The following is a 13,491-nucleotide window of genomic DNA, read 5'->3' on the forward strand; positions in this document are numbered from 1 at the left end:
ATTGGCGGATGGTGGGTGCCTTGGGATTCTGATTATGGCGTTTCTAGGGGCAGAGGATGTTGGAACCGGATGAAGCAGACGCCTGCTGTGGAGGGCGGTTAAACTGCAGTAATAATTGTCGGTAGCGAGTGACAGCAGATGGAGGTGCGTGGTGGATATTTGCTAGGTCGGTTCGAGTATGAGTTAAGTGGCGGTTTTCCGGTGATAGCAATATGGACATATTTATTTAAGGATTATCCATAAGGACAGACTCGTTTCTATCCATAGCAAACTAATATATAAGCATATCAGAAAATATTTCTAACCAGAGATTAACTACAGAGTATAATTGAAGCACTAACATATAAATACATTTACAAGCATCAAAGCTGGTGCTCGATTTCATTACTATTGGTGAAGAGCATATAAACGAAAAAGCAATCTCTCTGAACCAGAGTTGATCTTCAAGGCAAAATGAGATGCATTTTGAGACTTTAACAGTTCAGTACTTATTTGGTACAGATTTTAAATCAATTAAAATCAATTTTTTTACCGTTATTTCACTATTCCATCCGTCATTTTTGAATTTTTCTCTCACAGGTAGAACCCACTTAATCTCTAACTGTCAAAAAATCAATTATCAAAATCCCTACCAAACAAGCACTTAATATTCCTTATGTTTTCATTTAAAGTTCTTGCTTAAATTCTTAGTTAGCTCTAGCTTTCTTTTTAATAGAGGTAGCGTCTTCATGAGGATCTCAATTCTCCTCTTGTACTTCAAGAGGCTTAATGTCCCTCTCATAGGTAGAGCCCACTTAATCTATAATGGTCAAAATGGCTGCAGACGGCGGCGAGGGAGATCTAGAGTTCGGTACTCAACCGATTCATCTTTGGAATGGTGCGCGCAGGCCGGATTTAGGCTAAAAATGTGAAGCAGGTTTTGGGTCGAAATTTTAATTTTTTTTGGGCTTTAGTCTAATGGGCTCCTGCGTAGATAGAATTATATGGAGATTTATTTATTCTACTTTCCTCCTTTTCCTTTTCATGGAAAACTGAAACGACAGGATGGACTCCATTAAGGAATCTAGAGCAAGTTTTGATGATGACAAAATAATAGCTTGGATAATTCTGAAATTGAAAATGAGATCTTGACTGTCATTAAGAAATTCCAAGTCGGTTTAATTTTTCGAGTGCAGCACATATTTAAAGCGTTGAGTTCCAACGTATTATGTCAAAAAGACAAAAGCTAAAATGTTCAATGACTTTTGTTGTACAAAATGGATATCTATATAATTGGATCGATTGTGCAAAGCTCGTGATAACAACATAATCGAATAATGTATACAAAAAAATGGTTATTTTCCATTATATTATAGTAGTATTAGTTAGTGAGTCCTTTCATCCGTGATGAAATATTGAATGATCATGATCCAAAGCTGGAGGAAACCAAGTCCGTGCAAAAGTTGGTCAATTTGATGTCCATGGGTGCTCTAAAATCGATAACTGATAACTAAACTTGAGACGTCAAGTGGATGAATTACACCCAATGAAGAAAAGGAGATAAATGAACCAAGACAAAATAATAGGAAACAAGAAATTTAGTTAAATTTATTTTGAAAACATGAGCCATACAATTAGAAGCTTTGATTTGGGCTAAGAGCATCTCCAAAAGATTTTCTATTTTTAAAGAGCATATTTTATCATTTAGAGAACATCTATAAATTTAGAGAATTAAAACTTTAAAATACTCCAACAAACTCTTTATGTTTAATACTTAATTTTACTACTCTCAAAAAATATTTATTATTTTTCTTTATCTTTTATTTTAACTAACTTTTCTCTAAATTATTTTATTATTTTTTCTACAATAAACATTGAAATCTTTGAATACATTTAATTATAAAGAATGAGTTTGACTCTCCAAATTTGAAAAGTCAAACTCACTCTCTAAATTAAAATATTAATTTAAAGAATCTCTTGAAATATGATTTTAAGAATTTTTTAAAATAAAAAGCATGTTATGTTTAAAGAGTTTTTCGGTGATGCTCTAATCTGAAAACCCCTCTAGTGCAGATATCTCAAGCTCAGATCATATTATGTCAGGTACCAATTGCTTAGTAAAAACACATCAAGCTTTAGATTCTCGAGAGTATGGAGTACTCGATAATCCATGTCCCTATTTAATTGACGTATGTATTAAGTAATTGAAACTTGCCATTTAATTGAGACCAAACATGAATGACTAATATACTTCAATTAAATAGTTGCAGAAGTATAAAGTTGCATACTCTGAGAGTATTAAAAATTTTCTCGACTTTTTAGAACACAATTCAGAGCTTTCAAATTTCAAATTTTGGTTCAGATTGATAGCTTTACAGTTACTTCAAGCTTCTCTTCTTGAAATTTTCTGAAACAAATTCTATATACTATACAGGCTGAGATTTGTTATACAACTTCAATTTCACATTTAACTTCTGTGGATACATATAAATGATCAGTAGCTGTTGAATTGCCTACTAACTGAAATTCTAACTCTCCTTTTGCAAAACCAGTCTTATATTTTCAAGGTAATGTTAGTGTGTATAGCGACAATGGTTTATGGGAGATATGTGCATTAAATGAAGTTGATTTGATTGGGAAGTGATGATAATCCATTACAAAAAAATTAAAAATTGATTTGATTTGATGAGGTAAATTTACATATAATGTCACCCATAAAATACAGTCAACGAAACATATGAAGAACATGAGGTGATAAAGTAAACTCTAATGCAGACATAAAACAATTAGCCAACAAGAGTTGCTACCCCAGATTAGCTTTGTTTGGTCTCAGAACCACGTCGTCGTGATTTCCAAACCGGACGGAATAAAACATTATTCATGCCCAAGAATAATAGTCGTAAGAAACAAGGGGAGGGAAATTAATTTGAATGCCATTGTCATTAGTTCATATGCGGAAGAAAAGCAGAGAAAATAAAGAATACCCATCCATTGCATTCCAGGGTGCGCCAGATAGCCTGTTTAATAAGGTGTATTCCCTTCTGATGAGTTATGTGGGTGATAATTCCTACCAAAGGCAGATCAGCCTTTTTCAACCCCAAGTCTTTGCTGCAAAGCTTCGTTTGCAGCTCTTTTGCCTTGAGCAAGATTTACTAAAGAGTAAGACAACTGTAATAACGAAACAGATTTGAGTTAGACAAGGAAAATTATTCAGCAATTCAATCCTCAAAACCTAAGATTTAAAAGAACGAAATGATAAAAGAAACAGCAGAGTGCACATATATGTTAAAGCAATGCTGGAATAACCTTAGTGCATGTTTGACACATAGCACTAGATAGGTTTGAAGGTATAATAAAAAATATTGTAGCCAAGTACTATCAAATCCTCCCTACCAAATATGCCATTAAAATATTTTGGTCAACAAGCCATTCAATCTAAGAGAATAGAAACTGACTCTGATGCTTGGACTTTTTGAAACGGTCAGAATACCCGTGTCGGACACGACACGACATAAATATGGGAATGCGATATGCGTCGAATCCTCCAATTTTCAATTGGACAATTCATTGTTTTTGCTATTGCTGCTTCTCCTTTTATTTTTATTTTATTTTATTTTATTTTTTTTTTGCTCTCTATAAACCTAGCGTCACCTCTTAGAAGGTGGAGAAAGGCAACAGCGCAAGATTTCCCCTTCTTCTTTATTTCTTTCTTTTTTTCTTCCACTTTTCTTCTTTTTTCTTTCTTTCTCTCTCTGTATCGATGGTTTAGAACTTTTTTTGTTGTTTAAAATGAAAATGAGTTCCATATAGTGTTACTTAGTACTCCACTAAGTAGAAAACGCAATCGGTCCCCTCATTTTATATTTTATATAACATTTAGTAATTAACCTTTTATAATTGAAAACTAAACCCCAAATTTTCATTTTATTCGTCTTAACCTCTTATTCAATACTAATTCTTTGTGAACAATTGATTTTCGGTCTATTCAAAATAATATCTTGGGTTAGTAAAAAAATTGAAGCTTGAAAGAAGTATCAATGTACCCGTGTCCGAAATTTGAACTCTTTTTAGCCATGTCCCGTTTTCTATATATTAGAAAATAAAAGATCCGGCGCTTAGATACGTTCCCGTTCCCGTTCCCGTTCCCGTGCCCAAGTCTGAGTATCAGAGGAAATTGAAACACTGTTCTACCTACTTCAGACATCCAAACATCATATATAATTTTAGCAAGAAACTAAAATTTTTGAAAGTGATGCAACACTCCCTTGGCCAAATATGAAAAGATAAATACAGATATAAGTTGCAAGAAACTGTAATTTACTTATAGGAATGAACTTATCATTGTACGGGTGGTCCCATATGTCTTGGTCAATTCTATGAAATTTGTAAAGGTGAGGAGCAATAACAGGATTTCCAGAGACCTTCTGTGAATAAGTTGGGGATACATACAGGAACAAATATGCAGTTTTAGATACAAGGAAAAAAAAATAAAAATCAATTACGAACTTTAGAAAGGGAAGAAGTGTTCAACTCCCTGTCACTAAACAAAAATATTTTCACAGATTTCACCTTTAAATCTAATATTTATCTTAAAAACAAAATTTTATTTCTTAAAATTTGAACAAAATATATAAGGAGATTTAAATATGAGAATACAATGATCTTAAATATTCTCCTTGTAAAATCACATAACTTAAATAAGGAAACAGATTATAGGATCTGATTCATCTGAACTCATGCTATAAAGAATAGTGAGCAAATGCCTATGAGGCTGGCCTGCTCCAGAATATGTTAATAAATAACAAATTCACAATTTTAGGAAACAAGTCAAACACAATATACTTTTACACGTGATCCCATACATTCAAACACAGCATAGTGAAATAGATACCAAGTTCATACCTCTGCAGATATGCCAAAATTTCCACTCAATCCTATGTATATCCTCAGCAACAAGCTCCTGAGAAGGCCTCTGTTGTTTATAGTCCTAAAACCAAAGTATGATAAAACCATCACCATAGCAAAATAAGATGAACAAATGACTCTAATCTTATTGTACAACAACAACAATTGGCAATATTAAATTAAAATTGAAAGACAAATGTGATTTAAGTTACCGGTGGGGGGAAGCAATCCTTCGCAGCTTGACAAGGAACAGAAACCACCATAAGTGCTGGTATCAGAAGCAATGAGAGTTTTATAAACATGTGTGGTATCATAGACGTCCTGGCACCTTCGGTGTCTTTATCCTCAGTCTCTACTTCAACTACCCCATCCTTCCATTTTTTTCTCAATCTGCACAAAATCGTACCGCTTTTTACAAAAAGGTCATATGTCATTCTTTTTAGTAATGGTCCATGCACAAAGCAGAGACCATACAGAAATTAAAAAGATGGTTTCCTAGGAAAGAAATATTTGATAGCCAGAGTATCATAGAAATTCTTTGTGATCATTGAAAGTATTAAAGCTGCTAATGCTACCATATTTCACATATAAATATGATAGGCTCCAATCCACCTCACTCATTCTAGGACCCAAAAGAGGAATACTCTACAAGTGGATGGAAAACTAAAGTCTGTTAAAAGGGAAAATTAGTTAGGAAAATCTGTTAGAAGTGTACTATAAATATAGGTAGAGAATAGCCGTATTGGCAAGCAGAAATTTGAGGAAGAATCTAGTGGAGAGTTTTGGGTCTCTCGAACACCCAAATATCTTTTCCCTATCAGTCATTATCTTTTATTCACATAAAATATTCTTGCTGCAAGGCTGTAATTCTCAGTTTTATATTCATACCAGTGTCAACCTATTCACAGCAATATATTAGAAATTCCCAGTTCATTGCTCGTTTAGTTGCCGTATCTTCGTTTGTGTCTACACAAGAAGAAGTGAGAATTCAGAGCAGGTTCCTATCAAAATATTACATTGAGGCAGAATTCCCCATATCGTACTTTAGATCTAGTGACAACAGGCAGCTTCTATTAGATACCAAAAGGAGAATAAAGTGCCTCTCTAGATAAGGATATTATACTTATCTATAGTTATTGAAGAGAGATAATTTCTCCATGAGATAAAATGGTAGAGGAAACCCATTTATTTAGATCGTCTGAGGAAGTATCCAAAAAGTTGCTAAATTTTGCAGTTTACAACATACACAAGAAATTTAAGTTGAATTATTGCAGTTACTCACCAACTATATGACCATACAACAAATTCATACACGTTTCCGAGAACATAGAGCCTCACCTAATTGAAGACAAACCTAACATATAGCCAACATCAGAAATAGGTTTTCTTTATTGGACTTACCATCATTAGGATTGGTAGCTCCATGGGAAAATGGAACTTCACAAACAAAAATAAATCCCACCAGGATCTGTAACCACCCAGTGATCCAAAAGAACACTTTTTTTTTTTTTTTGCAATCTACTCTTTCCCTGTAAGAATTTTCTGCTTCGCCCATATACAAAACACCCTCCAGTCTGCAAAATGCAAGTGTAAAGGTACAAGAGAAATATTAGAAAACAAAACAACCGATTATTTATAAGCATAAAACAGAGCTCACTAAAACCATAAACCACATAAGCATGGATCAGAGGCAATGGAAATTGACGAAGACTTGTGCCCACCCCATTAACCAAACCAAACAAACAGATAAGAAACCCACTACCCTATTCCTTTGAACCTAGCCCAACAAATAATATAACCCAAATATTAAGCCCAATTAATATCATAAACCTTTAACCGGAGCTCAAAATCAATCCAAACCCAGCGAACATACCACCATCTTCACCTTCATAGGATGAAACTGATAGACTCCCATCTAACGTAATAAAATAGCAAGGGCAGAATAGGAAAATGAATGGAGCAGTTAGCAGTAGAGGTGGGCAAAACCCAATCCAACCCACGGAAACCGCCCGACCCGACCCTTGGGTCAATTTTTTGCTATTTTTAGGTGGGTTTTGGGTTGTGGGTTGTGTGGTCGGGTCGGATTGTGGGTTAACCAACGAAACCCGACCCAACCCAACAAGGTTACATTAAAAAAAAAAAAAGGAAAAGGAAGGAAACGACATTAATGAAAAAAGCCCTAAAATTTTACACTCTTCAGTTTCTCTTCTTCACTCCCAGCCACAATATGAAGCCCTAATCTCTCTGTCCCCCAATTTTCTCTCAATCTCCTCTCAAATGCTAGATTCATATGCTACAAAATGATGCAAAAATGAAACAACTCATAAAAATCAAGCAACACTTCGAAGACCATGTGGAGAAACGAAGGTGTCTCGCTCGCAAAGATGTTTCGGCTTTTTTTCTCCTACATGGTGCACCTCATTTGAGACTCTATCTTGGGTTGCTTACTGCAAGGCCATGCTCTCAATCTCCTCTCAAATGCTAGATTCATATGCTACAAAATGATGCAAAAATGAAACAACTCATAAAAATCAAGCAACACTTCGAAGACCATGTGGAGAAACGAAGGTGTCTCACTCGCAAAGATGTTTCGGCTTTTTTTCTCCTACATGGTGCACCTCATTTGAGACTCTATCTTGGGTTGCTTACTGCAAGGCCATCCTCGTCTTTCAGCCTCGTTTATGCCTTTTTTTTTTTTTTTAATCTGAAATTGACTCCAAACTTCAAGAGTTTCTTCAAGGTTCGGTAGAATTTTCTGCTGTGTTGTTATTTCAAGAGTTTTCTCCTTTTAAGTGACAGGAAATTACAATCGTGTAATGGTGTTTTGCTATACTAAAACAGAGTTCAATTTGTTTGAAAATTAAGGAAATGTAGAAGGGGTGAAAATCTTATAATTCAAGCAGTTTGAATGTTGTTTCAATTCTATGTTTTCTATTTATTTTATTTATTTATTGTAGTATTCTTTGTTTTGTTCAGGTCAAAGGTTCACTTGGTTGCGTGGATGTTGAGTTGAATCTGATTGTCTAGAGAGAATCAATCTTTTGCAGGACAAAAAATGTAGGTAATCCCCATTCCTGTGCAGTAGATTATTGTATATCTGATGAAATGTTCCACTTGCTGTGAGATAAAATGTGTTTCAATAATATGTAGGATGAAGTATTCTTTATGATTGGATTTGATCATATGTGTTTCATTCATATGTTCCACTTTTGGCATCTCTTCTAATTCAATCGATGGCAATGCCTACATAATTTACAATGGATGGCAGCTCTTTAATTTAAGTAAATCAAGTTTTTCCCAAACCGACCAACCCGACCGAAACTTGATTAGGTTGGGTTGGATTGGGTTGAAACATTTACATGGGTTGGGTTGGTTTGATTTTAGATCAAACCGACCACAGTGGGTCGGGTTTGGGTTGGGGCGAAAACCAACCCAACCCAACCCACGCCCACCACTAGTTAGCAGCACGTGCAAGTAGTAGAGGCTGCTGTAAAATTAGTTAGAAAGATCTATAAATAGAGAGGCAACCCGTAGGGTAGAGGGGAGGAATTAAGTGAGTGAAAGTGAGGTTTAGGAGAGTGTAGTCCTCTCAAACGACTATATGTTATTTCCTTTCTTGCTGCAATTTCTTTTAGTTCAATAATATATTGTTGCTCCTTTGATTCTTACAGAATCCTGCCTTTTATAGTTAGGACCTTATCAATTGGTATCAAAGCACTCGATTCTAGGGGGATGGAAACAAAATTCAGTAAGGAATTACAGGAGAAATGGAGCTCATTACTCAAGCGATTTGATCACATAATGTTGCAACAGGAAGGAGGAGATCGAGCAAACGATTCTGTATTGGATTCGCTAGGTCGACTAAAAATATCAATATTCTATGATGGCAATCCAGATTGGTGGCTAGGGAAAGCTGATGAAATTTTCGCAAGAAATCAATTGTCGGAAAGGGAAAAAGTGGAAGCCGCGGTGTGCTTGGATGATGAAGCTTGGGAGTGGTTTCAATGGCTAGATTGTCATTGACTTGTGCAAACTTGGAGAGAATTGAAAGAGGGAACGATAGGCAAATTTCGGCTGTCCATAGTAGAGAGCTCACCGGAGCATACCTTTGCTTCTGCGATTCCAATAGAGGTCGCTGAGGCAGGCAATTTAATTCTTCCAGCAGCATTCGGATCCACATACCAACAACACCAACAGAGCAATTGCGTCTAAGCCTCAACGCCAGAGAAGAGGCAATCTCTAGTAGCATTGTCATTGGAGTTTTCATCTGCAGAAGCAGGAGGCGCCTAGAGAGCAGCAAATAAGACAAGCATGAGTATTGAAGGTAAGAAGGGCAGAAGAGAGATTTGACGTGGAGAAAATCGTGATCGGAAGTTGTTTGGAATCCTGGTCGGAATCAGTCCTTCCGTCAGCGGCAAAGAACACGTGTTTCCATCGCCATCGGCATCGTCGGAGGAGGAGCTCCGAGTTGCAAAACTTCCATTGCAGTTGATGGATAGTATTAGAGATAGAGCAAAACAGGCATGGAACGGGAATTTCATCAACAAATTGGCCCCATTCAGAACAAAAGCCCAGGTTATATCCACTTAATTCCTCCCCTCTACCCTACGAGTTGCCTCTCTATTTATAGATCTTTCTAACTAATTTTACAGCTACCTCTGTTACTTGCATGTGCTGCTAACTGCCCCATTCATTTCCCTATTCTGCCCTTGCTATTTTATTACATTAGATGGGAGGCTATCAGAAACCCAACAGTTTGAATCTAGATATGAACGAAAAGATAAAAAATGATAAAAAGAAGAGGAAAGATGGTACTATTCATTTATGGGTTGAATTACTTTGCAAAAGAAACAAAAAGCAGCAGTTAAAAATTATATTTCCGAAACATAATGAAAAAACCTAAGCGAACAAAGTGCAATTTCTTACCTCAAGAACATGTGAAGAAGCAACAATAAACACCTCAGAAATTGAAAATTGTACGAGAAATTCATGCCAATGATATATAAGTTACAGAAATTTGATTGCAGAGTTACGAGACTCTGAAACCAGTTCTCATCTTCAGTCGTCACTCTATCGTAGTATAACCACAAAAACCAGCCTATAACCAATGAGATGCCCTCATAATAATGAAAAATATCCGCCACGTAAATAAAAGAATAATCCATAAGCAGGGAAAATGACTAAACAAAAAAGAAGCACCGAAAATACCTCTACAGAATGCTAGAACTCCATGACAGCTTCAGCTGATGTGTACACCATCATCAGTCGGAGAAGAAAACTTTCACAACGCATGGTATGGAAACATTCAATACCTTCTCAACACATTGGCCATCGAAGCTCTCACTTGTCTATTGATCTTCGCTTTGCTGAAGCTCTGCAGATACCACCGCTGTGTGTCGGGCTCAACCGCCATCAAGTGTTTTAACTTTCTTCTTCCCTTAAGGTTTTCGTTTGGTTGTGGAGAAAGAGCTATACGAAGGCAGAGACGTGTAAATTGAGAGAGATAAAGGCACTTTTTATGTAAAAGTAACAAACCAGTTATTGAATATTACCTAGGGGGATTCATTTGTGAATATGAGGAAATCACTAATGAACAGTAATTTATGGGTAGAGTCTCTTAAGCTAGAGGGGAAAAAGAAAACCGCGGCCTCCTGTTTCGCTAAAGGCCACTGAACTTCTTCCCCAATTCGATCAAAACTGCTGGAACTTTATCCCCTTTGTTTCAACTGAATAATGTAAAATCCCCATTTGCAAGCTCAATACTCAAAATAAAATAAAAAAAGAAGAAGAAGAAAATGGACGGGATAAAGAATACCAAAGCCTCATACTTCAATAAAGGGCACTGAACTTCCTCCCCAGTTCGATCAAAAACCGCTGGAACTTGATTCCCTTGTTTCAACTGAACTAATGTAAAATTCCCATCTGCAAGCTCAACATTCAAAATAAAAAAATTATAAATAATAAAAATATAAAAGAAGAAAATGGACTGGATCTGGGCAATTGTACCTTTCTTCTTCTTATTTAAGGTTTGGTCGAGAGAGGAGCTCGTCCAAAAGCAGAGGACTTGCAGAGAGAGAGAGAGAGCAAAAGCCACTTTTATATGAGAGATGTTTGGAGGAATCAGTGAATGAACAGTAACTAAGGGAATGAAGTGTTAAAATGAGGGCTACACAAATGAACAGAGATCCTGGGATTGCCTCTTTTAAGAGAAGGTGGATTGAAAATGAAGTTAAGGATTATACAATAGCAAGCCACCGAAATAACATTTTTACACTCCTTTGGCTTTCGACATTCCATCAATTACATACTTACATGTCAAAATATTTGGTGCAAAACCTACTTTCATCATCCTATCTTGGAATTCCATCAACTCAGTAGTGCCAGCTTCCTCTGAGAGCAAACTAGCAAGTGCATTATAACATTCTGCATCAAAGATCTGAAATTCCTTAGAAAGGGAGCCCAACAATGATTCTGCCTCTCGGAAGTTTTTCTCCTTGCAATGCCCATTCATCAAAGCTCTGCAAATTTCAACATCAGGTTGGAAGCCAGATTCAACCATTTCTCGCATCAAAGATTCGGCCTCCTTGCTTCTGTTTAATCCACACAAACGTCTAATAATAGCTCTATATGCACATAAATTAGGCTTTACATCCTTAGCTACCATCTCTACTTTCAATTTCAGTGCCTCCTCCACTGAACTACTACTTTTGCAAAGAGAATCAATCAACTCATTGTAGATGTCCGCATTTGGCTCATAGCCATCTTGAGATATTCTTTCCAAAAGGGATTTTGCTGCAAATGGTCGATTCTCCTTGCACAAAGCAAAGATCAAATAATCATATGCATATCCAGATATGGACACTCTAAACCGCAAGAGCTCCACCACCAAATTCATCGCAGAAATCAACTTATCCTGACTCTGATATCCTTTTACAAGCATCCAACAAGTGAAACTATCAGGGTTAACCCCACAGTCAATCATGTCAAGCACCAAAGACCTCGCCTCTTGCATCATTCCCTCCTTGCAATATCCACATATAAGAGTATTGTATGAGAATACGTCCGGTTTCAGCCCTCTATGAATCATTTGATGAAACAACCGATGAGCCTCTCTTGCATTACCTCCCTTACAAAGGCCATTTATCAAGGTCGTGTGTGTGATCAAATCTGGCATCACACCTCTTATATTCATGATATTATACATATAAACAGCATCCTTCAATCTCCTCTTTTTGCAATAGCTATCAATAAGCATATTATAGGTCACAATGTCGGGATCAAATCCTTCTTCCTCCATTCTCTCCAAAAACTTGTTCACCTTATTCACATCTCCCTCCTTGCACAAAACATGAGTCAATATGTTAAAGGTACATGAGTTGGGATGAGCCCCGATTCTTACCATTTCCTCATAAATTTCCCAGCACTTTTCACCACAATTCATCCTCGAAATCCCAATCAACAAGCAGTTAATCGTAATAGTGCTTGGAACAAATCCTAGCTTTACCACTTTCCTAAAAGCTTGAAAACTTTCTCGAACCATACCCTTTTTGAGATAAGCCTTGATAAGCATGTCAAATACAACAGGGTCCCAATTACACTTATCAGTACAATTAAGCAAGATCTTAAAGACCGTCAAACTTTCTGAAGAATTCACATTTCTTTTCAACTCTACCAATTCCAACATTACTTCCATTGCTTGCTTAAAATTTTTAGACCATGCTAAAATATGAATAATGATACAGTAGTTTTGAGTGCTTGGTTGTTTATCAAGGTCATTCTTTACCCAGTTGAAAAACGCAAGAGCAGTGGATGAGTCAGCTTGGCATCTAAGCAAAACCCTAAACATTTCATGGTTCGTGAACTCACGAAATAATCCTTTCTCTTGGAGAAGGGCCAGATGGGCATCGTTCTTTTGCTTGAGAGATGAACAGATAAGATTGACCAGGTTATTCGGATTTTGGGTTTCGGAAAGAAAATTGTAAAGCGGGTTTGTTATGAAAATTTTGGTTTGATTAGATTCCGTTATTGTCTGGAGAGACGATGATGAGTAATCTTTGGAGTTTGATTGAAAAATTTTGTTCGTGAAAATGAGTGTCGAAACTGAAGGTAAATAGTCAACTGATTTTAGCATTCGAATCATCAATGCATTCAAGGTAAACAAGTTAGGAATATCGAAATAGAGTATACCGAGTTGTTAACCGGGGAATTCCAATCGGGGATCCTTTTTCCTCCAAAATCCCTTTCCAGTTTCAAGCAGCAAATTGAGGAAGACGAAACAATAGCCCTTTTCTGTTTTTTGTACAATTAAACCCTCATTCTAGCGTTTCTCATTCGATAATTTTTATCAAAAATGGCTCTGTTTGGTATTTGTTTATCAAAACTGACATTATGTTTAAATTGAATGAAAAATATTGAATAAAAGTAATGAAAAATATTAAATAGAAATCTCTTCATATCATATAACTCAAGTAACTCAAGTTCCTTTATATTTTTAACTCCTTTATCAATGAATGGTTTAACTCATTGATTAATAAGCTAACTTTTCTTCCATTGATATAAATAGGAGTCTCTCTAAGTTGGAAAATTACAAATGAAATGCAAGCTTCT

The 13,491-nt window shown here is 36.1% G+C and overlaps 1 protein-coding gene across 6 annotated transcripts; it reads right to left on the reverse strand.

Moving 5' to 3' along the window:
* Positions 1-2,633: 2,633 nt before the first annotated feature.
* On the reverse strand, positions 2,634-13,226 carry LOC111385827 (pentatricopeptide repeat-containing protein At5g40400). 6 transcript variants are annotated; one of them, XM_023010249.1, is made up of 9 exons: positions 11,197-13,226; positions 10,700-10,806; positions 10,437-10,610; positions 10,093-10,353; positions 6,286-6,458; positions 5,097-5,274; positions 4,882-4,966; positions 4,301-4,403; positions 2,634-3,147 (listed from the first exon to the last, which is right to left on the reverse strand). In XM_023010249.1, the coding sequence occupies exons 1-3, from the start codon at positions 13,022-13,024 to the stop codon at positions 10,593-10,595; spliced, it is 1,953 nt and encodes a 650-aa protein (XP_022866017.1). In that variant the 5' UTR covers positions 13,025-13,226; the 3' UTR covers positions 2,634-3,147; positions 4,301-4,403; positions 4,882-4,966; positions 5,097-5,274; positions 6,286-6,458; positions 10,093-10,353; positions 10,437-10,592. The 6 variants fall into 6 exon arrangements, with proteins under 6 accessions (XP_022866017.1, XP_022866019.1, XP_022866018.1 ...); XM_023010251.1 differs by lacking the exon at positions 4,301-4,403 and adding an exon at positions 5,773-5,850; XM_023010250.1 differs by lacking the exon at positions 4,301-4,403 and adding an exon at positions 9,811-9,982.
* Between the last annotated feature and the right edge of the window lie 265 nt (positions 13,227-13,491).

The sequence above is a fragment of the Olea europaea genome, unplaced genomic scaffold (assembly GCF_002742605.1).
Source record: "Olea europaea var. sylvestris unplaced genomic scaffold, O_europaea_v1 scaffold3301, whole genome shotgun sequence".
Taxonomy (NCBI): domain Eukaryota; kingdom Viridiplantae; phylum Streptophyta; class Magnoliopsida; order Lamiales; family Oleaceae; genus Olea; species Olea europaea.